The following is a 23,529-nucleotide window of genomic DNA, read 5'->3' as shown; positions in this document are numbered from 1 at the left end:
GGCAGACAGAGGAGAGGAATGTTGTTTGCTTCTAACTTCTTTCCACCAGGACTGGCAAAATCCAAATGCGAGGGAAGATGCGGGCAGCCGCCCTCATAAGGTTTGAGAGTGTAACTGAGATAAGCCGGCAGAGGGACAAAGCCACAGAGTCTAACTTCAGCACCAGAAAAACTGGTTGCAGCATAGGCTGATTGTCTTCTGAAAGCCTTCTGGAGACAAGGGTCTGTCCAGGTCACCTGCAAGCAGCTAGTGACACTGCCCAGGAATGCATACAGGACATTGCTCCCCTTGTCACCTGCCCCCATGGTCTTCGAACAGCTTCAATGAGGCAAAAGCCAGCTATGCCTTGTCTCCACAAGGAGTGATGTGACAGATGTTACCACCTTCTTGATGGCAAAGTTTTTATTAGATAGAATGGGTAGGCTTGCAGACATGAGAAAAAATAAAGACAAACTGGCGGTGAGGAGGAGGAGAGCAGAACTGAGATGCTCAGGCAGGATAGCAGGTGTTTGCTTAGTGTCATTTCTTTAGGAGCCAGATTTAGAACAGAAATCACTTTCAGGAGATTCTTGTTTAGCAGAGCTGTTTTGGACGAACTCCTTTGCATTGCAGGGCCTTTCCCAGGCAGCCTGGGCAGCCAGCCCTCCCCCCAGTATTGCAACACCTCCTGCTTTCCAAAGAGACAAGAGCCCAGAGAGCAAACACAGGAAACCTCAGCCCTGGTCAAGGTCTGGGAGGTAAATTTGTAACTTAGGACAAATTGTGAGGATGCTGCTCTGCGATATGTAAATGCTCCTTTCTTTCTCCAACAGCACAACACAGCTGAGAGTGCTGATTCTAAACCTCCCTTCATGGTCGAGTCCACTGAAGAGACAGGACGCAGGTTGGAAATGCAGCCGGGTACACAGGCTCCGTATTCCCTGGAGACGGGCTCCTTCCCTCACTTCTGTAAGTTCTTGCCCAGACCCCATGCAAATCAGCTGTGATGAACGGCAGCGTGAGCTCAGCGCGGGTCAGGCAGCTGCGCGGAGGGGTAGTGGGACACCACCGTGCCCTCTGCCAAGAGCTGTGGGGTTTGCCCAGCCTCCTGGGCAAGCTGCTCCCATAGCAATAGGCACCGGCGGAACAGAGCCTTGAGGGCACTTTAATTCAGGTTTTGAAAAGAAACCCTCATAGCACTGTGCTGCACTCTCCATTGCAAGAGGGAAGGCTCAGTTTAGACCCTGGGAAAAGCTACTTAACAGGACTGGTGGGACAGGTGGGTTGGGGAAGGAGGTGGCAGCTCTGTCTCTGAAGGTCTCTGGTCTGATTCGGGACAGGAAGATGGGTGAGATGAGTTTGCCAGGTCACTTCCAGACCTCTTTTCTGTGAGTGTGTGTTTTCCTCCTGCGATGGAGAGAAAGCGTTCAGGCTGTGGAAGAGGGTACTGTGTTTATGGGTGGAGGGCTGAGATGTCTTATACTAAAGGAGTTCTGGACATCAACTCATAAAGGTTAATAAAGGACAGGTGGAAGTTACACATAAAGCTAGTCAAGAATTTTCCGTGAGAATAATACTTATAACAAAGTGATGTTTCTCCTAAAGCTGATAAATATTGATTTTGTCAAATATATTAAATGTGTGTGTGTTTTTATGTGCAGACGAAGCGAGAGAGAGAGAGAATTCCACTGGAAAAATACTGTAATAGTCTAATTAATTTCAGATCCCTTTCAATGTGGTTTGTGTTTTGGCCTGACCCAATGTGTTTCACTCCATTTGCTGCATATGAGCTCTTTGTAATGTATGTATAATAATATTCTGACCAAGAGGAATATATTTATTTGCCTTATATATTTACTAGTCAAACAAAAATTAAGACAGCAACTTCTCTTGTTGCTTTCTTAGTAAACATTTCACATATCCCTGCCAATATCTAGTTTAATGAGCACCTGCAGATAGACTATTTTTTCTGATTCTGTATATAAGGTAATATAGTGGCACAACGCTGGAATCGATCTGATCAGATGCAAAGTAACCTTTGCACCAGAAGCCAAACCCTGGGATTCAAAACTCACTTGTTTTGGGCAGATCAGAGGGCTGGAGGGACTGCAGAGAGGGCAGGGATTGCTCTCAAAAGGCCAGGAGATGGTAACCAAGCACAAACGGGCAGGCAGCATGCTGAGATAACAAGGTAGCAGGCAGCGGGTAGGAATTTGCTTGCTCTGGTTTGGGCTTGTAGTGAAGTTTCTTTCCCTCTGCTTTGACTCCCTTCCCTTGGCTGCACAGGGCACAGCTATCCTTGGTGTGTGTTGGCAGCCTGTGGGGCACAGCAAGGCTGCTGTCACCTATCATTTCTAATGTCTGCCCCAACAGCATACTTGCTGGTTTCCAGACCTTACGGAGCCGGTACCAGCTCCGAGCATGGCAAGGGGCTGGCAAATCCCTCCTGCGGTCTGGGCTCAGACCACCTCTGAGGCACACAAAGAGCCTGTGGGTTTAAATCCTTCCCCTGAGGCAGGCTTAGGGGAAGGAAACCTTGGCAAAAGGTAGGGCTGAGAGACAGGAGAGAATTTGAAAGCATTTTGGAAAACCTACCTTGGCTTGTGTCTAACGGTAGTGCTGATGTACAGCTCCCCGTGTGAACCCTGAGTAATTCTACTGGGGCTTCTGTAGTGCCACACAAATGGGGAGGTGATGCACAGCTGTAAGACATCCTTGGTACATTTCCATGCTGGTAGAACCCCTGTTATAACTGGGGTATTGAAGAACTGTAGTTTTTAAATATTCTGTTTACTTATTTTTACAAGCACTCCAAACCCTCATCAGACCTAGACTCTAAAGTTCTCTCAAGTTGGGGGGAGTTTGAGTCAAATTCCATGAGTTTTGGAAGATTCCCTAGCTTTTTAATGGGGTAATTCACTTTATAAGTGAGAAACTGTCATCAAATGCCTGGATGCTCACACTCTGTTTCCTACAGAAAACTGGACAAACAGATGTACATGTAAGTAAAGGACAGAGAGAAAATGGTGTTCTAGTCTCAGAGATCTGAAAAGATGGCCTGGGTTATAAGAGCCAGAAAGGCATGCATCCTGCCAGCCTACTCTCAATCGTCAGAATGAAGGAAGGCTGCACAAGAGCTCTGCTTGGTGCTCAGCCTCCGTCTTATTTCAGGGTTAGTCCCTGGACTCTGTTGCCTGGAAGTGATCCACAAAGGATTTGTCACCAGCTCCAGCCATCAGAGCCCAGAGTCGAAGTCTAGTGTGTGCTGCCCAAACCGGCTTGCAGGTATTCACAGGTTAGCCCCTTCCACTCTGCATCTGTCAATAAAGCGAGCATCCTTCCCATCCTGACTTTTCCCAGCTGACCTTTTTAAGCACGGTTGCGGGTTCTGCCCGATCTTCCCTTTGACAGCTCTGAAGATTCATTCCGAACTTTGCAGAGGCAATTGGTTTACAGCAGGGATCAGCAACCTTTCATGGGTGCAGAGCTGGTCTGCCTTTTTCTTCCTCAAAGACAAGCTCACGCATACCTAAAAACACTGGCAGAGAGCTCGGAGATGCTGCCTTTAAAATGGACGAGACGTTCCCCTTCAGACAGAGAGCTTGGAGCTGGCTGAGAAAGAAACCTCTATATTAAAGTCAGGAAGCTGGGAAAGCAGAGGCAACTGAAACAACAGGAACAAATCCTACTGCAACTCTCATGTAACTCCAGTGACCTAAGGAGAAGACTTTTATCGCTGGACCTACAGCTTGCAGCAGAGAGAGGACAGTAAAAGCCCTGTAATTAGCTGAGAAGAAGGAGGTTTCTCCTAGGCTGGAGCTAGAGTTTTGTAGCAGGCATTACTGTAGTGATAGCAGTAGGGAAAAGGGTAGATGAGTGTTGCAGGTGTTTTGAGTCTCCTCTTGATCTACTTCAGCTGAAAACCCAAAGTGGGCCAGCCAAGGGCTTTTTTAACTCAGAGGGTGAAGCTAGGGGGTGGTTTGGAGTTAGGTGTTGCTTCTCACGTTGTGATCCTGCTTGGTTTCTCTCCTTGCTCCTGCTGTAGTAGCTTGCTGGGGTAGTTCACAAGTTAAGCTGAAAGTTCTCACCATGTGCTTTGTGTGATGCTTGGTTTTGCTCCAGTCTTGTAAGTGCCTTGGTTGTACTGAGCAATATCCCATTGCCAAGAGGGGTGCTGGGCTGCCTTTGGGATGGGGGAAGGATGGCACAGCAGGGTGTTGTCTCAAGCCTCCTCTGTGTGTAACAATGAGAGCACAGAGGAAATCTCTGAGAAACAGCAATAATGCAATAAATGAGAGCAAAACTGAATGTGCCTGGACAGGGAGGCACAGCGTGGTGTAGCGGTGCATTGCTGCACCCTGCAAGCAATGGTGTGTAAGGCTTCTTGGGCTGATATGACTTGTCTGCAGTTTGTTTCTCTATGCCCTCTCTCGTGGAGGAGCGTCCTGTAACTGTAAGCCTGAAAAAGCCAAGCGAAGGTGTGGTGGCTCTGACGTGCCAGGATACTAATGCCTGCCCTAATGCTGCTGAGCACAGCTCTCTTCTCAAGTGGGTGCTGCTGCCCTGTGGGTTTTCTGCAACGCTCCCATTTGCCTTCCTGTTACAGCTTTTGAATAGGAAGCCTTTGACATGGTTCTGGCAGAAATCACTCTTGCCTTGGCCTGCCTCTTCGAAGCTTTCTCCAGAAACATGGTTGGATCCTGAATGAGACCTTTTGGGGCCAGGTCCTGGATGGCACGTTACCTGTGAGGAGTGTTGGAGGTGACAGCTCCAGTGTGAGGAGGCCAGGCTGCCTCCACACCCCTCGGGCAGAAGTCCTACACTGTCTGGAGTTCTAAAAGGGGCTTTATCTGTACTTTTTGGCATAACTTGTTACTGTGGTTACAGATATATATTTATCACTAGAGTAAAGCCTCTGTTTTCAGCGCTCTGACTGAGGAAGAGAAGCATTGCGTTGCAAATCTAGTCAGAGAAACTGTGTTCAGAGACTGAGAGAGACTCGGGGGTGGATTTTCCTCTCCTTGGCACCAGCCCTGCTGGGCTTCAGGGCACAGAGTCGAAGCGCATGAGGAATCTGAGTCTCCTAAAAACAAGCAAGATCTGAGTTTTCAGTCCCTAAGCACCCTGGGGAATACGTGGTGTACATGCTGCAAACGAAGAGGAGATGCAATCGGCTGGGAAAGTTCGGGTGTTTTGAAAGTGCAGCCTCATTTCTTTCCCTTTGGTCTGTCTCCTTTGGATCCTCGGCTGAAAGGAAGGTGTCAGAGCAAAGGTGCTTTGGACGGGGTGCTGGGAACCACGTTTGCTGGTTGGTGGCATGGGAGCGAGCAAGGTTACAGGAGGATACAGCAGTGTTTTGGGAGAAGGCTGCCTCTGTGTCTGGTTGGCCTTGGGGGCAGCAAAGGGGTTAAAGCCCAGCCGTTCTGCCCAGTCAGTCTGGCTTGCCTGTAATAACCAATTAACAGAGTGTAATTGTGCAAATCCATATGTGGCAGTAATTACCAGGGAGATTAATGAATTCCTTCCTTTCTGAGTGGACCCCACCACAGCTTGCCAGCGTGCCCCGCCACCCAAAAGGACTCGGTGAGGGGGAGAAAGCAGGAGCTGCTCTTCCCTAGACACTCTGTGAAGAAGCTGGGTGGATGCGGAGGCCTCGTGGGGACTGCCTGGTGCTTGTTTAAACAACCCTTTTCATCTCCCTGCATTTCCTTACACACAGCTCGCTGCTCCCTGGCTCAGACTCTGCCTCCTGAGGACAGTTCGTGCCCAGCCTGCCCGGGCCCGGGCTGCCATGACCCTGCCCTCTCCATTGTCCATTCATTCCTTGCTCCCCTTTCCCCTCTTTAGCTCTAATTGCTGCAGAATATTGCGTTTGTTTGCCCTCTTCTTTTGTAGCTTTGTTATTTTAGTTGCAATGGGTGATCCAGCAAACTGTTAAAGGCATACACGAGGCAAGGAGAGGACAGCAGGGCGCTTGGGACAGGTTTTCAAGCCGGGCAATGAAGCTTTGGGATGAGTTTCCTTAGGGATATATGGCTACAGAAGCAAAGAGTGACTCTGGAGCAGCTGAATACTTCCACCTCTGAATGCTGTAGGGAGGAGAATAGGACACTGAGTCCTGCTGGGGGGGAAAGGGGAGCACTTGAGGACCCGTAAGGGACCTGCACAAGTTTCTACATAGTGGCACCAGCACCTTGGGCGCTCAAAAACCTGTCTGTCCCATTTGGCAGTCCTGGCCAGCCTTGCCTCCACATCGCACACCTGGGTTTGAGCCCTGCTGACCCGCGGTGCAAAGGGAAGCTGGGAATAGCTCAGCCGTATTTCTGTGCTGGGTGATGATCCCTACCCCTGACAGATAGCTCGTGGAGAGTCAGCCTGTGGGGAGGGCTGATGTGCTGTCCAGAGAGCCTTCCATCTCTGGTTGCACGCATAGGGTTGCAGGTGCCCTGGGGGGTGGCTGCGCTTGCGCAGCTGGGAATGGGGCAGGTGGCTTGGGAACCAAGTGCCCTTTAGAGCCTGGGATGGCAGGGAGGCATCACATCACATCTCACATCAAGAATCCTTGCAAACTCACTGCCTTCCTCATCGGGCCAAAAAAAAGTGATGCTGGAGTTTGAACATGAGTCTGTGATTTTATGTTTAAATATATACATACATACATATATGTTTATCCCCTGTGTGTAGTTTGGGCCTTCGGGTAGGCCATAGCTGTGTGGGCTAGGCGAGAGCCTCCCATGGGTATAAAAAGCAGCCAGGCCAAAGATCCATCTTGCAAGTGGTAGGTGCTTACAGTGGATGTAGGAGCAGGGTGTGCTCCAGCATCCTTCCTCCAGCAGGTACCTCCCAGCAGCCTCTTCTCTGAACTGTTTGGCTTCTTCCCTCAGTGATAACCTTGTAGGTCCAGGATTGGCTGCCCCCAAAATTCGTAGTGATTCTGCACAGACATCCTTGCCAAGCACTGCCTGGGCCTTGCCTGGCTCTTCTCTGGCAGCCCTGGCCCCCTTCACTGCTGCATACACAGTGATGGATGTAAATGATCTTTTTTCTTGTTGCTGACTTGTTACAAAGGCCAGGAACGTGGCTGTTTTGAGGGAACAGCTGTGCAAAGTGCTCAGCAGAGACATGAGCAAGTCTCTTCTCCAATGAGAGGTACAGATAATGAAGAAGGTTTGGGGAGATTTTGGCCTGAAAGTGATGGGAATGCATAGAAAGGTGCATCTTTCTAGAGGACCAGGATAGGTGGAGAGCCCTGACAGAGATGCTGGGTTTGTGTGTGCTCGCCTGGGAGCAAGCCTGTGCTGACAGCTTGATTTCAAGCCAGAAAGAGGCATCGGGGCAGCTCTTGGGTGTTGCAAATGCAATGGTTTTATTTTGCCAGAGAGCTGTGCCCACTGGTGTCAGCTCAGGCCCTCGACTGTTTTAGCTCTTTTGTTTCACCTGACCAAGGGTTCATCAATACTTCTCTTCCCTTGCTGCTGTGTCTTAAGTTAGAGGTTATATGTGCCACAGCATAGTATGTAAACATCTACTAGGTTTGCTTTACCTGTGGTAGTTTGAAATAGCCTATCTCTTGCAGGAGGAGCCTTCCTGAAAAGCTTTCCACCTGGCACGGGTGCCTGGGGGGATTCAGAGAAATTCTTGGGGCACTGCAGGATGTCTTGCACAATTCCTGGGAATGCGTGAAGTGTTGGGTCTCTGCTGCCATGGATTGTAGGCTTTGTGGCTGCAGGATGTAGTGGAAAGGTATGATTTAAAAGCTGCATTAATGAAATAAGCCGAGGCGACTGATTTGTGTGGGTATGGCTTAGCTCTTAAACGTCCAAGGTTCCGTGTGGGAACAATGCTTGGCCTGCACTGATCCCTGAACTGTGTTTGGGAACTGTCTGATGAAAGGTGCCAGGGACTGTGTTTACAACCAGCTGGACAGACCTTGAGGCTGGTGAATTTACAAGTATAGATCAGCCTTTGGGGCTGTGCTGCTGGTCTAGAAACCTAGGACCTAAAAAGGGACTAGGCTCAAGATTTTACAATTGGGCTATGCCTGGCTAGCAGACAAGTTGTCTCTGTGTTGGAGAAGGTGCTCTGGGATCTTCAGGGCTTGCTTTAATAAGCTGACTTAAGTCAGTGCATGTCAGGGCAGTTCCAGTACTCGAGCATGCATTGCTGTATCCCCATCATCCCAAGTCCACTCTGCTTCTGCCTAGTGGATCAAAAGGACAGGGCCAAAATGTGTGGCTGTGGGCAGCTGCTCATTTCTTTCTTTCCCTTTCTACTGGGAAGAGATTATGGGGTAGAGAGCAGAGATCTTGTGGTGCCAGCAAATGTCATTCCATATCCCTGCAAATTCTTCATGTATTTGCTCCTCACTGTTGTGCTGCCTTGGTTCTGTGTAGGGTGGTCAGTACTTGTCTTGATTCAGGGCTGTTCACTTTTTTGGGGCACAGGGAATTTTGTCATGCTTCCATGGCTTTAAATAACAATGGATTTTTCATTTGGTGGAAGGGAGCATGTGGTTTTTGAGAGCAGAATATGTTTGAAAGGCAATGGAGGGCATTGATGAGGAGAGGGATGCTCACTGTAGCTCGCTCCTTACCTGCCCCTCAGCTACACAGCGAGGTGAAGAGTTTTAAACAGCTTCTGCAGGGAAACATTGAGAGGAACTGATCTCATGGGAAAAGGCTTTGGCTGAGTTTCATGTTATGTTTGTTTCCCTTTGGTTGCTGCTGGAAAGTGAGTCCCAGGGGAAGGACAGCCACTAGAACAGATGAGAGATGTGTGTATCTGTCAGAGCAAGGCAAAGAGATAGCTTTGTCTCCTGAATGTCAAACAGAGCAGGCAGAGTCTTGAATTGATGTTGGTTAGATCTAGAAAGAGATGATTGCAGAATGAACATGTTGGTTTTCTGTGAATCAGAAGACTGCACGGCTTAGGAAACAGACACAGATAGGTCTGGGACAACTCTTCATGACCAGCTCTACATGGGGAGTCCCAAACCCTAACCATCCCCATGGAGAGGCGCCACTGCAGAGAGTTGTCCCTTTCCAGGAACCAAACTATCAAGAGTGGAGTTGTCTAAGTCACCAGTGGAGGCAGAGGCAGTGAGGACTAAGGTGAGGTTTTTGCATCCCCCTTCTCCTGTCCTTATTTACTACAGATTAAAGAAGGGTATCTTTGGGCTTCAGCTCATCTGAGTTGAGTGAGGCATTTTGTGCCTCATGTGCTTAGGCAGTAAGACTTGATTCTGCTTCACTTTTTCTAATTGGGGACCAGGGTGTGGCTGGTGATGGCCACTGTGTCCTCAGCCATGAAGGTACTGGTGCTAGCCCCTGATGCCAAGCTGTTCCTCTTGGATGCTTCCAAGCTTTCTTCCCCTGAGACAGGAGCTACTCAGAGCAGAAATGACCCCTGTTACCTTGAACTCCAAGATTTGCCTGCCTGGTATAAATAGACCATCTGAGGCAGACAGATGTGATGGAGATTGACAGGTTGTCTCTGGAGTTTTGCACTTGCTGAAGCAGGAGGAAATGTAAAATCATGAACACGGGGATGCAGAGTGAGAGTAGCAAGTAAAGCCCCAGCTGCACAGCAGCATGTGGCATCTGCCAAGAGGGATGCAAGGGGGAGCCCTTTGTGGCCCTGTGCAGGGCAGTGCTGTGAGAAGACCTTCCCCATCCTGTGCTGCGCTCCAGTGGCCATCAACTTGTGCAAAATCCAGCAGACGCCTTGCGTAGCTGTGCTGTCCCCCATCAGCTGTGTGCCACCCAGTTCAGGCCCTTGCTGAGGAGGGGAATACAGTCTGCTCACAGGAATCCAGGTTTCCTAGCAAAACAGAATGAAGAACGGAGCAGGATCCAGGAAAAAAAAGGCTTTCTGAAAGCTTTTCAGGAGTTCTGTGGAGGCAGGTGGGGGAATCAACTTTCACTTAAGTAGTTTGTTTCTGGGTAGTCAAAGAAGCCCTGAAATCCATATTTTTTTGTTGCTGGTGTGTGTGTGTTTGTTGAGTTCCTTTCCCTACAAGCAATAATGTAGGGTTAACCTGGTGAAGGAACCATCTTCTGTTGAAATATTTCCTCTGGCAAATGGTTGTGGGAGAACAGCAGAACTGCAGGCAGTTGCATGGGCTGTGTCTTCTAAGGTTTCTCTGAGAATTCTTTTACAGGAGATGAGGAAATCTTGGTCTTCAGGGTGTAGTTTTGTTTGAAGGAAGGCAACCTACCTGTTTTCAGGCATTTTGTAGAAATCCCAGCTTCGCATCTTGTGTACAGCAGGGTTGAAGAGGGGCTTGCATTTGGATGAGAACCTCTAGGTCCTTTGGCACTCTGATTGGAAAATTTGCTTGCAGGATGCTATCAAGAAGGCATGGTGTAACCCTTTTCTTCACATAACTTTGGAAAGCCCCTTGCTGAACACCAAATGACGTGTTAAAGTGGGCTTCGTTAACAGCCAAGTGTTCACTTCCCACCAAAATCTCTGCATGTGAGGGCCTTTTGGTCAGAGATCTGCCTTTGGATCTGAGTGACTTCAGCGCTTTCCCATAGAAATCCTGCCTTCATTTAGTGCTAATCCAAGCTGGAATCCTCATTTTTATAGACCAGTTTACTGCCTTGCACTGCTGACAAGAGAAACCAGGTGTTTGTCCTGAAGTGCAGAAGGATGTGAGACTCTCCCAACTGCAGTATTGAGATTCTTTTTTTGTCTCTAGGATCTTTATTCCAACAAAGATAAAAACGTGGAGTGACTTGTCTGAAAACAGGCAGGGAGTGACAAGCTTGCTTACTCCTCTCTGAACACAACCCAAAGCAATGGAGGCTTTTGACAAAAAAATGTATTTTCCAGAGGGTCCAAATGGCTATTTTTTTTTTTTTATTCACCTTCCCAGGGGTACTTTGCGGCATGCTTTTCCGTGACGCTACCACTGCTGACCTTTCTGCTCTGGCAAGGAGGAGTCGCTGGGAAGCACATAGGCAGCGATTCTTTGGAGTTACAAAGACTGGGATTGTTGGCAGCTTGACGCCCTAGAAAGTGTCTAATTGACTTGACTCTCTCTAGCTGGGTTCCGAATGGATTTTCTGCTGCAGGACATCTCAGCATTATAGTGGACCTGTTGTTTTTGCTCCTCGCATGATATTAAAAAGTGCATTGTTGGAGCAGAAAGCGTGAGTCAGAACGGATGTGAGGAGGGAGCTGCCTGTCGCCTCATGAATGAGTGCCAGTGCAGAGGAGCGGAGCGAAGCGAGACGGGGTCACCTGCCATCCGCAGTTAGGGGCTGAAAAGTTTCTTGGAGCATCCCAGAGAATGAGCTTGGCTTGATAGTATAGATGACACCTCATATTCAGAAATGGACAGATGTAAACCTACCCTTTGCCCATCCCATAGGGAACATTAGCATTAAAATATCCCTCCACTGTAATTTTGCAATGTTTGTCCACTGCAGTGCATCTGCAGTGCAGGATTGGTCCCAGGTCCCTTCTAGGCTGGGTAGAGGCCTTGCTCAGGTATTTCTGCTATCCCGTCACCTGTCACCAGTGCCTGGGAGTGTCTTATCTGTATCTGTGCCAAAATGTGCTTGTGCCACCACTGATGCCTGCCTGGGGAGGTAATTCCCTGGAGGAGTGGGCAGCTGGACCCTGCAACCAGCAAAGCTGCTGGAGGCGCTTAGGCAGGCGTAAGAGGATTCAGTGACACCACTGATTAGTGTCGAGGGCCTCATTATGGTGCTGGTAATTGAAGGTCTCCCAAGGTTTAAACAGGCTGGGAATTATCTGCCCTCAGAGGCTGCTCTTGGCTGCATGGGACTGGGCTTTCTGCAAGGTAGGCAGTGCCTTCCTGGGAACAGTGTCCCTGGGGATAATGACCCATGCCCTCCAGACCCTGGGGAGGGGACGCACATTGGGTGGCAGCTGTGGAGCTCAGGGAGAGGTGGGGAAGGCTTGGGGAGGAGGTGAGCACAGGCTGTGTTACTGCAGGTGTGCTTGTGATGCTGCTGTTGAATACGCTGCTGCTGGTAATTGCATTAGCCGGGTGGGGCTCTGGGGCTAATTTCATTAGCTTGGTGTCTGTGGTTATTGCTTTACAAGAGACAGTGGTGAGAAAGGGTAGGGCTGGGTTGGGAAGGGCTGATGCAGTGGCTCCCTTCATCTCCATCCCCAGGGACCATTGGTGGCACCTTGCTTTTGGTGCCTCCTTGCTTTTGGTGCCTTTTGCCCCTTTCAGGCTGATGCCAACCAGTACAGCAGATAGATGGGATTGGGTCCGTCCACCAGTTAGCCTGGAGAAACCCAGTTTCAAGTCCCTGCTCTGCCACTGACTTTCTGTTTGTCCCGGAGCGTGTCACCTCACCCTGAACATGTCACAGGTGACAGTGTGTCCTGCAAAGGCAAGCAGGGAAAGGAGTGGGCATTTTGGCTTCTGGAGCCCTCAGCCTGGGAGTACCTGTTGTATCTCACTAGCTCTGTGAAGGGAGCCCCAGCTCTAATATCAGCACCCTGTGGGCAGAGGGTTTTCTCTGGGACTCTGGCTCCGAAGCAGTGTGTCAGGAGGAAGATGTGTGTGCAGCTGCAGGGTTATAAGAGCTGCAAGCTTTTTGTTTGCATATGCTGCTGCCACATGACCAACCTCTGCCTTTAAACAGAAATGGGTTGGGGGACTGATGGGATTCTCAGTCCTGTTTTTGGTTTTCCTGGTTTAATCTAATCTAATCTAGGAAAAGGGACCGTATTTAACCTCTAGCTTTCCTATTTCTGAGGCAGGGTGGTTTATTCCACTATAGGCCTTCACATGCTTAGGATCTGGCTCCAGAGATCAGCATCTCAGAAGGCTCGGTGGAGCAGTACTGGGAGGTCTTTGAGATGCTGTTCCAACACACTGCTGAAATATCGGCTGCAGTACTGTGGCCCTGGAAAGCCAGCTGGGAAGTGAGTCAAGGACCCCAACACAATGGTAGTACCTCAGTTAGCTTGAATCAAAGTCCTGCTCTGACAGATGACCTCCAAATCATAGTTGCTGGATGGCGGTTGGCAGCACCAAGTCCCATCTGTGTGCAGCATGGCAATGATTTTCCTTCCTAAAATAAAAGTGACAGTCATAATGTCTTCTCCTTTTACATAACAAGATGGGGAAATAAAAACCATTCAATAATTTGAAGCAGTGACTTGTGCTATTTGTAGGAGAAATTGAGGGGCTGCCCCTGTATAGTCCTACTTAAGAGACACTGGGCTGGTTCCTGGAGTCTGTCACAGAGTGATTTGGGTGCAGGGGCTGGAACTTCTCCATACCACAAAACCTGTGGTGGACCCCTAAACGAATTGCCCAATGCTTGTGTCACTTGAGGGAAAAGGCTTGGAGGGGTTTCCTTGGAGTTTCTCAGTGCGTGCATGTGTTCTGCAGCACTAAGCACTTGCTAACCCAGATCTGGTAAAAATCAATAAAGTAATCCACTTACTGCTTGGGACTGCCAACCTTTTTAAGGAGCTCAGAGCTGTTTTGTCTTCTTTCTTCTCCCCTTTCTTCTCAGCTGGAAGTAAAAAAAAGAGTGATGGGGAAGGGGATGTTGGCAGAGCTGGACTAAAATCAGGCTCTTTGCTCTGGGCAGATCAATAAAAATAATTCCCCACTAAAACTTCATTAGCATGGAATTAAAGCTGCTGAGATCCCATGCAGTCGGTAAGAATTAATGGTACTACTAAATCTCAGCACAGTTGGTGCTTAAAACGCAAAGCTGCTTCGTTGCTCACACCTCCCTGTCCCGGCGCTGCCATGCAGCTGGCTCTGTCGTGGCCAGAGCACAGCCCTCGTGTTCAGCCTGAGGGCAAAGGACAAGCCAGGCTGGGGCTGTAGTGGGGTGCGACTCAAATAGGTGGAAGCAAATCTGTTGTGTAAGAATGGATTTGTCTTGAAATGGTGGTTCAATTCTAAGTGCTGGTGGGTACTTGGGGACTGGGATTGGTGGGCAGATGATGGGAAAAATCTCTGGGTGTTTGCTGGACAGGCAGCCTGCCCATCACACTAGAGCTTTCCCCTGATGCTGGATCAGAAAAACATCCCTCTGGCAGCTATGCATGGGGCTGCACAAAGCCGTCCTCTTCTGTGGAAGTGTTCAATCTTATTGAGGGTGTGTGTGAATATCACTTGTTTGGAAGCAGATTGTTTATAGGGGATTTTTGATTGAAAAATGTTTCTTTCGGTCTTTTCACGGAGGAAAAAAACTTGCCCTGCTGAGAAATCCAATTTTCTATCCAAAGATTAAAACAAGCCGCCTTGCAGCCGGCTCCTCCGCAGCACTAGAGGTCTCTGCCTGTCGGGTCTTGGGGCATCCCTGCCCCGTGCCTGGCTCTTGCCTCCTGCCCCTAACGAGGGTCTCTGGTGTGGCTGCTGCAGGACAGCACTAGAGGCAAGGCTAGCATTATCCTGAAGAAGCAAACTTTGCTATCAGCTTAGAAATCCCTGTGGTTGCCAGAGACCTGATACCACTTGGATTAGAGCAGGATGGAGATGGTTTTGGAAGGACCCGTGCGTGCATGAGAGCGTGGCCAGGTGAGTGTGGAGCAGCATACACCAAAACAGGAGTTGTGGCTGTAGCTATAGCTCCTGTACTTGGATGTGGCTGTGAACACTTGGAGGAGGACTGGCCCTTGCTGAGCACGTTCACTGGGGATGTCTTTGTTGTAAGTTTGGGGTGGTGGCAGGGGAGGACACAAGCTCTGCTGAACACGGAGAGGGACAGGACCTACAGTCAGATGCAGCTGTATTGTCTCTTGTGTTGGCTATCAAACCCTCTGGTCTCTCCCCCCCCCAGAATTCAAAACTTGTGGCCTGCGAGCGGGGTGTGTAAGCATGGTGTTCGGCTGCCTCTCCTCCACTGAAACAATTCTGCAGTGCTATTTATGTTTGTGCAATAAAACAAATGAGATGTGAAAGGAGGCCAGAGAGAAAATACAAAGAGCGATCTCTTTGGTTTGGTTTGTATTCCGCTTGTAAGACTACAGTTATTTGGGTTTTTTTTGCCTGGGTAGAACCTACTGATCCTCTTTTATTTAACTGTGAGAAAAAACAATCCATATGCATTGGACTACAGCTGAAGGGCTATGCAGAATGCTGATACTATCGCCTGCAAACCTCCATGCTCCTGACAGCAGTCTGGTTACCCATTCATTCTTCCACCTGAAGATCCTTTGCCAAATATGAGGTTCCCATTGCCAGGTAAACCCCAAGTCCTGGAGCTGATCTAATGTACCCGCTATCCATAAAGAGCTGTGCATCTGTGTCATGGTGTCCTCCTGATATTGCACGTTACCGGGTCCTCACACACAGATGCAGAGCAGAAATGGGAGGAAGCAAAAAAAAATAGTTTAAAGGTTGTTAATATGAGGGAGTGAAAAACCCCTTCCCTTGCTTAAACTCTATGGCTAGAGAGAAAGAGGTACGGCAATGTCTAAGGGGGAAGGAAGAAACAGAGCTAACAAGGGTAACCTTTCCTGCTCCTGCACACACAATACCTCTGGGCTGACAGCACCTCAGTCAGCATCTGCCTGAGCTGCAGCGGGATGCTGTGAACAGCTCTCTGCTGGCATATTGCATGCCTTCCCCTTGTAGCATGCTTGGTGCCAAAGGGCAGCATGGGGCCCTTGATGACCTGGAGCAGGCCAAAAGCCAGCAGGCCTTTGAAGGATGCCAAACATCCTAATCTGCTGTTCTTGCCTTTTTGTCTGGCTGCTTGCATGGCATACTCCCCGTCATGTACGTGGGGGTGGCTCATGGTCCCCCTGGGAAGGCAGAGCCCCTTTCTCTAGTCCTGTGCCCCCTTTCTCTGCCACGTGGCTGGTGCCAACAGCAGAGCTGCAGTCTACCTCCTCCTCCAACACATGCTTGAATCAGTGCAGACCTTGGTGTCTGCTTGCTTTATAACCTTGGGCAAAATTCCTCTTTCCCTCATTCCTTTGAGGTGACTTCATCTGAGGTCACCCAGATCAGAAACCGGAAACAGTAGTCAGTACTATTGCCTGCATTCATGCCTCTCCCCAAAACTGCAGCAGCTGGAAGGGGGGGGGCACTTGTCAGGCAGTCGACTTTTTCCCTTTCCAGTACCGGCAACTGGACGAGGCAGTGCTGCAATTGCACGTGGCTTTGCCACAGTTGGACAACTGGCTGCTTGTTTCTGCTTATTTCTACCTTTTCCTGCAGTGCCTTGTTGTGAGGGTGGGTGGGCACTAAACTGAAGTTGTGGATGTGTGTAAGGGAGTGTTTGTGAGGCCTCGTGCTTTCTGCTGCTGTGGCTGTGAATGCTTTACTGACTGTATGTGGCATGGATTGAGGTCCTTGTCCCATGTTCCCACCTCTTCTCATCCCATACAGCTTTGCTAAAGTAACAGGATAGTGATGCTTTTGGGGGGTCATTTTGGGTGTTTTTTCGACTACTTTGCATTGGGTTGGGTAGGGGGGTTCATCTCCCAGCTCCGCTAGCCCCAGGAAGGTCCTGCTCCTCCTTAGTCCTGGCTGCCTTTCCTAGGGGTGACCGCAGTCCAGCACCACAGGGGCCATGACTTGATACTAGGAGCACAGCCAAGTCAAGGCTTGATGTGGGAGTGAGGAGCTCTCTGCCCTGCACAGCCCTAGCCCCAAATTGCTGGGATGGTTGCATGAGTCCTCCTGTCTGGTCTATCAGCTGACCTGTCCTCAGCGTGCCAGCCCCTCCAGGTGATGGTTGGTCCTTTGCACGTCTAGAAAACATATCCACATGGCTGGGGCTCGTATAGCTAATAAACTGCATCAAGTCCTCACTGGTGGAAAAGCAAAGCACCCCCCTCCTTTCCCTGTGATGCTCCTCCCCTAAACAACTTAACCTCCCCCCTCCTCCCAATTTCTGATCTATACCAGAGCCGTCATGCATTGATCGGCATCTTATCCGGGCGATTATGCTACCAGGACAGTCTGCCGTGAATTTGCAGGGAGCCGAGACAGCTGAGCACGGGAGCCAGCCCTGAGTAGCGGAGAACAAGAGCATGTCTCATCCTGGCGAGCAGCTGCTGCCAGCGTGAAGTGAGGATGAGGCCACGGGAGGAGGCAGCTGCCCTGGCACCCTCCAAGAGCCCCTGCTCCTGCAGAGCCATGTCCCGACCCCGGCAGGCTGCACCACGCTCCAGGCAGCTTTGAAGTTAGAGGAGGCGGTTGTGTTTAGAAAGGCAAGAGATGAACTGAAGATTAAACATGTATGGGAATTATCCTCACTTCATTAAGTTTCCTGCGGGCTTTGGCAGTAAGTATTTTACTTGCGTTTGCAATCTGTGCCTTCTGGGGTAGGTGGAGGAACCGATCCCACGGTATGGGAGGGTAGAGGGAATTTAAAAACATGTTTAACCTAGCTGGTATGTGACTGTAACCTATGATACCTTGTGCTTATAATTGAAGGTGTCCTGTGATTGTGTGCTGTGAACTTCAGCACAGCCAAACAAGCTGCTTGAAATTATGCAGGCTCGAGGCGAACCATGGCTCTCTGCTCTGAAGTTTAGCACATAGCATTTGAGATGCATGTAGGTGTTTGTGTCTCATGGACTGATCCTATTCATTAAAAGAATAGGATCAGACCAAATAAGTACTCTTCCAATTGCATCTTTTATTAAGTTGTTGGAGGAAAAATATACTTACAAAATGGACCTCAAGAAATTCTAAACAGGGTTCTTTCCTTGCCCAGTGGTTGTCTCCTGCCCTTGTGACACAGATGCCACCACAATTGTGTGAAGCTGTGTCTGATTAGCTGAATGAGGCAGCACAGTGACAGAGTGGTCTGTGAAGGGTTGTGTCTCTGTAGCTGCAAGATGCAATACCCCCATGCACACCAGCTGTGAGCGAGCTCCAGTTGTAAAACCAGAACTGCCCTTGGCAAATGGGCTTTGCAATTAGTGGGGCTCGCTCATTGTTTTTATCTGAAGTTATTCCTCCTGTCACACTTGGGGATGTGTAGGGGTCATGGGCTGAGCAGCTGTAGAGTGCTCCCCAATCAAGGCAAGGGGTGGGAAGGTTGGAGTGCTTGGCTGCTAAGAGCTGGGAGCACCAGGTATCAGCTGCTGACAAAATATTGATGCTGTTCCAGTGAAGTTAAAGCGCATTGTTGTTTATGGATGTGCAAAGTCTTGGTATGTCTTGAAAACTCCTCAAGTTGTTCCCAGCCTTTCCAGGTGAGTAAATGCCCCCCAGACTCTCTCTGGAGGCTCCCAGGCTGTATACATCAACTTGTTATTTCTCTGCTAGAGAAGAGGTTTGTGCAGACATTGACTTGCACATGGGATGTTCCTGGGATATATTTTTTTCCTCTCCTTCTTGCACCAGATGCTCACCTCTGGTAACTCTTCAACTCCAGAAAAGTCACTGGTATTGCATCAAGTCATCCCCAAGTTTTACAAGCGCTTGACTTTCCAAAATACCTTTTTAGGCAGTTTCTGCAGTAAAGAGATGGCTTGGAAGAATGTATTGCTCACTGATATTTTTAAGGAACAAGCAAAGACAAGCTAATCTCTCTCCTGAGTAAAACAATGGAACTGTTATTTGTGTTTAATTTGAGTATTATAAATTTACAAGGAAGTGAAAGAAAAGTGGCATTCAAACTGATCTTCATAGGAGCCAGGCACAGATCCCTGTAGAGACAGGGGTCGCAGTGCTCCGTAGAGCTTTTGAGAGATTTCTAGGAGAGGAAATTGGTAGTAGGAGCAGAGGTATTTCTGCTCCACCAATAGAAGTGAAGGGACTATTCTCCAGCCCATCAACAGTTCTGTATATTGGGACTTTTAACTTTCATTTAGAAGTATGTTTAACTGGTGTTTTAACCTGCTTCTAGTTCAGTTAAGAAAAACAGAGGTGTTTTCTGTGGGTGAACTGCCGACAGAGATGCAAAATTATTGGCCAAGTTTTGTCTGGGCTGCTTTAAAACAGTTGCTCTGGCCTCTCCTATGCTCCTCACATGCTGTAGACCTGCAGGTTACCACTCACATCTCAAAGCTGAAGGGCTTCCACACCCCTGAGGTGGCTTGGTGAGGCTGAGGGGGCTGCAGATGGTATGGGGGCTCCTTCTCCTTGGGTTGTTTGGCCTGCAGAGAGGGATTTCTGGCTGGCTGAAAAGGCAATTGCTGCTCTGGCCAGACAACTTTGGGCTGTGCGAGAGGACAAGTGAGTCCTCAGGAGGGATGAAGTGGGATAGATCATGGTGACCACTGATGGAGGTGTATGGCAGCTTCCCACTGTCTTGGTGTCCTCACCATAAAGCCCAACCAGGCAGCCTGCATCTGCGTCAAACCTGTGGTGTGTTTGTAGCCTTTGCTGCTCCTTTAAACTACCTATGAAAACTGTTCCTGATCCTGCCTGTGCTTGCACCGTGAAGGGGGATATTGGAATGGTGGAAAAGGGTAGTGTCAGCTTGTTGCGTTCATTGTTCTTGCACCATGTTGCTGGAGAGTAGAGTAAGGCGATGCATCCGCTGTGCCTCGGTGTGTCTTATTGTATTCAGAATTCTTTTAGCTCTAAAATTCTGGGCTTCATTTTGAACATAGCATCAAAAAGATCATGCATTTTTGTATTCAAGTAGCTGTTACATATGCTTTAATTTTATTTTTATCTGCATTCAAGTTAGAAATAAGATACGCATTTTTTATGATGTGTATAAAAGTCACTTTGATCTTAAATGGCTGAGTAACACCATTGAATTTGTCACAGAATGTACAAACAAATTGGTAATAAGCACATGATTTGTGATGAGAAAAGGACAGTCAGACTCTGAAGTGTTACAGATGAGTATGTAGAGTAGCAGGGAAAGTGTTCAGATGAGTCACCCTTAGACATCTAAAGCAGGAGGTGTGCATGACGGCAGATGGATTTGCCTTCACAGCCTGTGTTGTGGGAGCAAGGAAAGGTCATAAAAATGTGGTTTTATTCTCCAGAAGGATACATTTCATCCAGAGCCCAGCTCTCAGGGCAAGGAAAGATGCTGTGCTGGCTGTCCTCTCTCTCTGAGCACTCTCTGGCACAGTTGGTTGGGGACAAGAACTAACTTGGCTCTTCCACAAAGTCTCTTTTATTAGCACTCATGTAACTTGGCCTGTGGCCACACCACCTCCGGCTGCAATCTTGTCAGCTCTTCCAAGCAAAGCGGGGTTAGGCTAGGTCGTTTGGGGGGATAGGGAGAGGAAAACCCAGGTTGTTTCTAGAGTGGGGCTGCTGCCTGGCTGGCTGGCACCTTTTCACCTGTGACGGCTCCAGGTTTTGTGACCTGCAAGATGCTTTTTCCTTGGCTGTCACGGCTTGCCATGTCCATACCTGTAACTGAGTATGTGAAGATGAAAGAGGGCTCTTTGACGCAGCAAGGTGTGAGAAAATCCAGTAACTGGGCACCTCCTGCAGCTGGGGAAATGCAGATTTAATTTATTTTATTTTAAGCAAGAGACACTTGCCATCTATTACATGGGGCAGCCAGTGGGATCCTTTCTGTTGTGGAGCCATAGCCTGTCCTGGAGTTTCAAGACAGCTGTAGGAATTTGTGTGTATTTTTTCCTGGTGGATCTTGTGCTGGAGATCCTCCTGGCCAGGTGGGAAATCTGATCAGACAATCATGAAAAAACCTCCAGGACTCAAATTCAACAACTTTTATTTCTTTGGAGACGAGAAACTTTTTCCAGCCCTTGTTTGCTACTGTGGTCACCAGAGGGATGTGATACCTTCCTAGAGTGAGTAAATTTGGCTTGCAGTCCTTCCTTTAATTACCTGATGGGGGGTTGCTAAAGAAGTCTTTGGTTGGCAAGATCACCATAGCCAGAGTTACCCTATAATGCGTGGTTCCTGTCGGACTCATGATACAGCCTGTGTAGCTTCTGTGAATTTTGCTCCTTCCTTCCCTCCTCCTTAGTTTGGCTTCCTGGAGAGGAGAATATGTGGTTACATGGTGAGTGCATCTTGCTCAAATGCCCCTGGACATATTAAGCTATTTATGCACAGACTTATTGAGCTATTTACGCACTGTCCAGTTTCAGTCAAATGAGACCTGGACTCCAAAACAGCACCTAATGCTGAGCCTGCATCAGGGCAAGTGAAAGTCTCTGCTGCTTCTTGTGGGCCCGTTTTGGGTGGCCCCTGTTTGCCTGATGTTGGCTGTCAGGGGAAGGCTGCATAATTCATTGACTCAGAGTGAAGCAGCAGGATGGAAGCACAAATGTTAGTGGACCTTAAAAGCAAGGTGAAAACAATAATCTTCATGTAGGGTATGGCAAGCTGTACTGCCTGTGGAAACCTGCTTGGACAGTTAAAAATATCACCTGAAAGGGAAGAGATTTTCAGTTTAGCTTCCACACATTAAATAATTACTTCTGCAGTCATAGCAGCAAAACCGTTTGATTCCAGCTAACATGGGTCCCCTGCTATATAACTGCATCCATTTTCAGGAGTATTTCTCACAATTATTTCTCCTTGAAGGTCGTCTCCAAGGACGAGCTACCTGCCAGGCTGTACCTCCCACGCACATCCGTGTTCCTCTGCTGAAATCAGCCTCTCTCTGCCTGTCTCTTCTCACTTCTTGGTGCTCTCTGATCTGCAGAGGATGAAGTATGTGCAAAATTTTGCTAGTCATGTGTCAGGCAGGGCACCTTTAATTGTTCATACCGATGAAATGAGCCCTTTCCGTGTATATCTGAGGCCTTAGAAGCACAAGTGTCTTTTCCATTATTTGAAGAGTTCCAGCTCTTGATTGTCTCTGACATTAAAAACACAACCGTGAAGGTTGAAAATACCATCATCTCTAGGCTTGCCAGGGATCCTCGAGTCTCAGGAGGTAGGATTGCTTTAGGCCTTAGCTGAAGAAAGACCCCAGTGTTTAACATGGGTATTTTTTCACTCAAAGCTTTGCCAGGTGTTAAACCTGAAGGGACATTAACCAAAAAACCATGTTGGTTAAACAGATGGTGTATGGAGGGCTTGAATGTTTCTGCTCTCCATGCATTCTCATTTCACTCCCTGCTCAAACATATTTGCTGAGACTGATGTTTCCTGATATTATTTGGGTGAAAATCAAGACATCCTTACTGGTTGCAGCTTGGACACTTCTCTTCCTATTGCCGTTACCAAGGCACTTGGGGTCGTTTGTGCACTCTTGCACGCCTTCTCTTCCACGCCTGCCCCAGCTTTACCTGTGAGGTGCTTACAGCACAGACACATCCAAGCTGGTTTTATTGAGCTAGTGTTGGTCCTGGACCAGTTTAGCTGTGTTAGCACAGACCTGGCTGGTTAGCATTGGTGAGGGGGACCTGGAATTTTGTCCTCTGGTGGTGTATCTGTCAGACGCATACGCATTGCTGTGATATGGAGAGTGTTTTTCTGCTGTTTTATGATTTTGAGGCTGTTCATGCAAGTTTCCCATGCCTTGACTAGAATTTTGCTCAGGCAGAAGTGAAGCATAGGCGAGAGTGGAGTATCAAATCTTTGTGTCCTTGTTTGGCTTCAGTGGCTGCTGGGTAAATGCAACACTCTTGCTTATGCCCTCAAGAGCACTGTTTTCAAACTGTAGAGAACCAGAGTAGTTCTTAGGGTCTTCTGTCATTATTTTTACTAATGTCAGCAGAATTGCCTATGCTGACATTAGGTCTGATCCTTGTTCTGGATGTGGAAGCAACAGGATGGGTACTGTGTCTGTGTGCACACTTCCAGCCCATGGCTGCTCTCTGCAGCAAATGCTGTGATAGTGAGGGCAGCTTGAAATAGTGAAGCACCCAGAGGGAAATTTCTTCTTTCTAAACTTTGCTTCCTACAAAGAGAAGGCAGGAGTGTGTGCGATTCCATAGAAAAGAGCTTGCGGAGGGTAGATGAAAGCACTGAGTTGTCTAGACACTGCATGTTTGCAGTGAAGACATCAGAGAATACACTCAAGGAAGTTCCTTCCTGTACTCTCTTCTCCTGATAAATACGATATCAGGCTTCCCTGAACCTCTCTTCATGAAACTGCCTCTCGAAGCATTAATGGGGAGGAGGGAGATGGGGAAGAAAGACATGAACAGCCCCATTTATGGATCAGAAATAAGCTGGTCTTCCACCCGGAGCAGGTGGTTAAAATCTTCAGCAATCCCCGATGTTTGGTGCAGGGTCTCAACCAGTCTTCCCCAGCAGATGTGGAGGATCTGGCGAGTCTGGGAGCCACATCTGGTGCTGGCAGGCAGGGGCTGTGCCAGCCGCAGAGTCCTTGCCTCCCGATGCAGGGCTGCCCTCTGCCCCGCGTGGCCCCTCTGTATCAGGCTGAATCTCCAGCATCCCTGTCACCTTGCATTACCTGATAGACAGACTCCGGGCCCTCTTCGGCCTGTGTAAATGTCACCTGTGCCGAATGCCGCTGGAGAGGCAGAGGCTGTGTCTGGTGTGCAGGACTGAGTCCTGTCTCCCTCGTCCACCCCACTCTGTCCCTGCTGCAGAGCAGCTCCTTGCTGGCACTACTACACTGCCATGCTGATGTTTCTGTTTGTCCCGGTAATGATGGGAGAAAATGCCTTGAGGAAAGCCATGCCATCCCTGCAAGCCTTTAGCGTGACTTT

General features: G+C 48.7%; 1 protein-coding gene across 4 annotated transcripts in view; it reads left to right on the top strand.

The window, feature by feature from the left end:
* Nucleotides 1-647: 647 nt before the first annotated feature.
* RXRG (retinoid X receptor gamma) overlaps nucleotides 648-23,529 on the top strand; it is a 38,966-nt gene continuing 16,084 nt past the window's right edge. The window contains exons 1-2 of one of the 4 annotated variants that reach the window (XM_054073640.1): nucleotides 648-728; nucleotides 813-948. In XM_054073640.1, the coding sequence (XP_053929615.1) occupies nucleotides 852-948 (97 nt within the window). In that variant the 5' untranslated portion in view covers nucleotides 648-728; nucleotides 813-851. Of the gene's footprint in view, nucleotides 738-812; nucleotides 949-11,665; nucleotides 11,792-16,842; nucleotides 17,232-23,529 lie in introns of those variants that run through there. The other 3 variants (XM_054073639.1, XM_054073641.1, XM_009559855.2) reach the window with 3 other exon arrangements.

The sequence above is a fragment of the Cuculus canorus genome, chromosome 8, assembly GCF_017976375.1.
Source record: "Cuculus canorus isolate bCucCan1 chromosome 8, bCucCan1.pri, whole genome shotgun sequence".
Lineage (NCBI taxonomy): Eukaryota > Metazoa > Chordata > Aves > Cuculiformes > Cuculidae > Cuculus > Cuculus canorus.
Note: the sequence above shows the minus strand (reverse complement) of the source record. Positions and strands in the feature narration are given on the sequence as shown.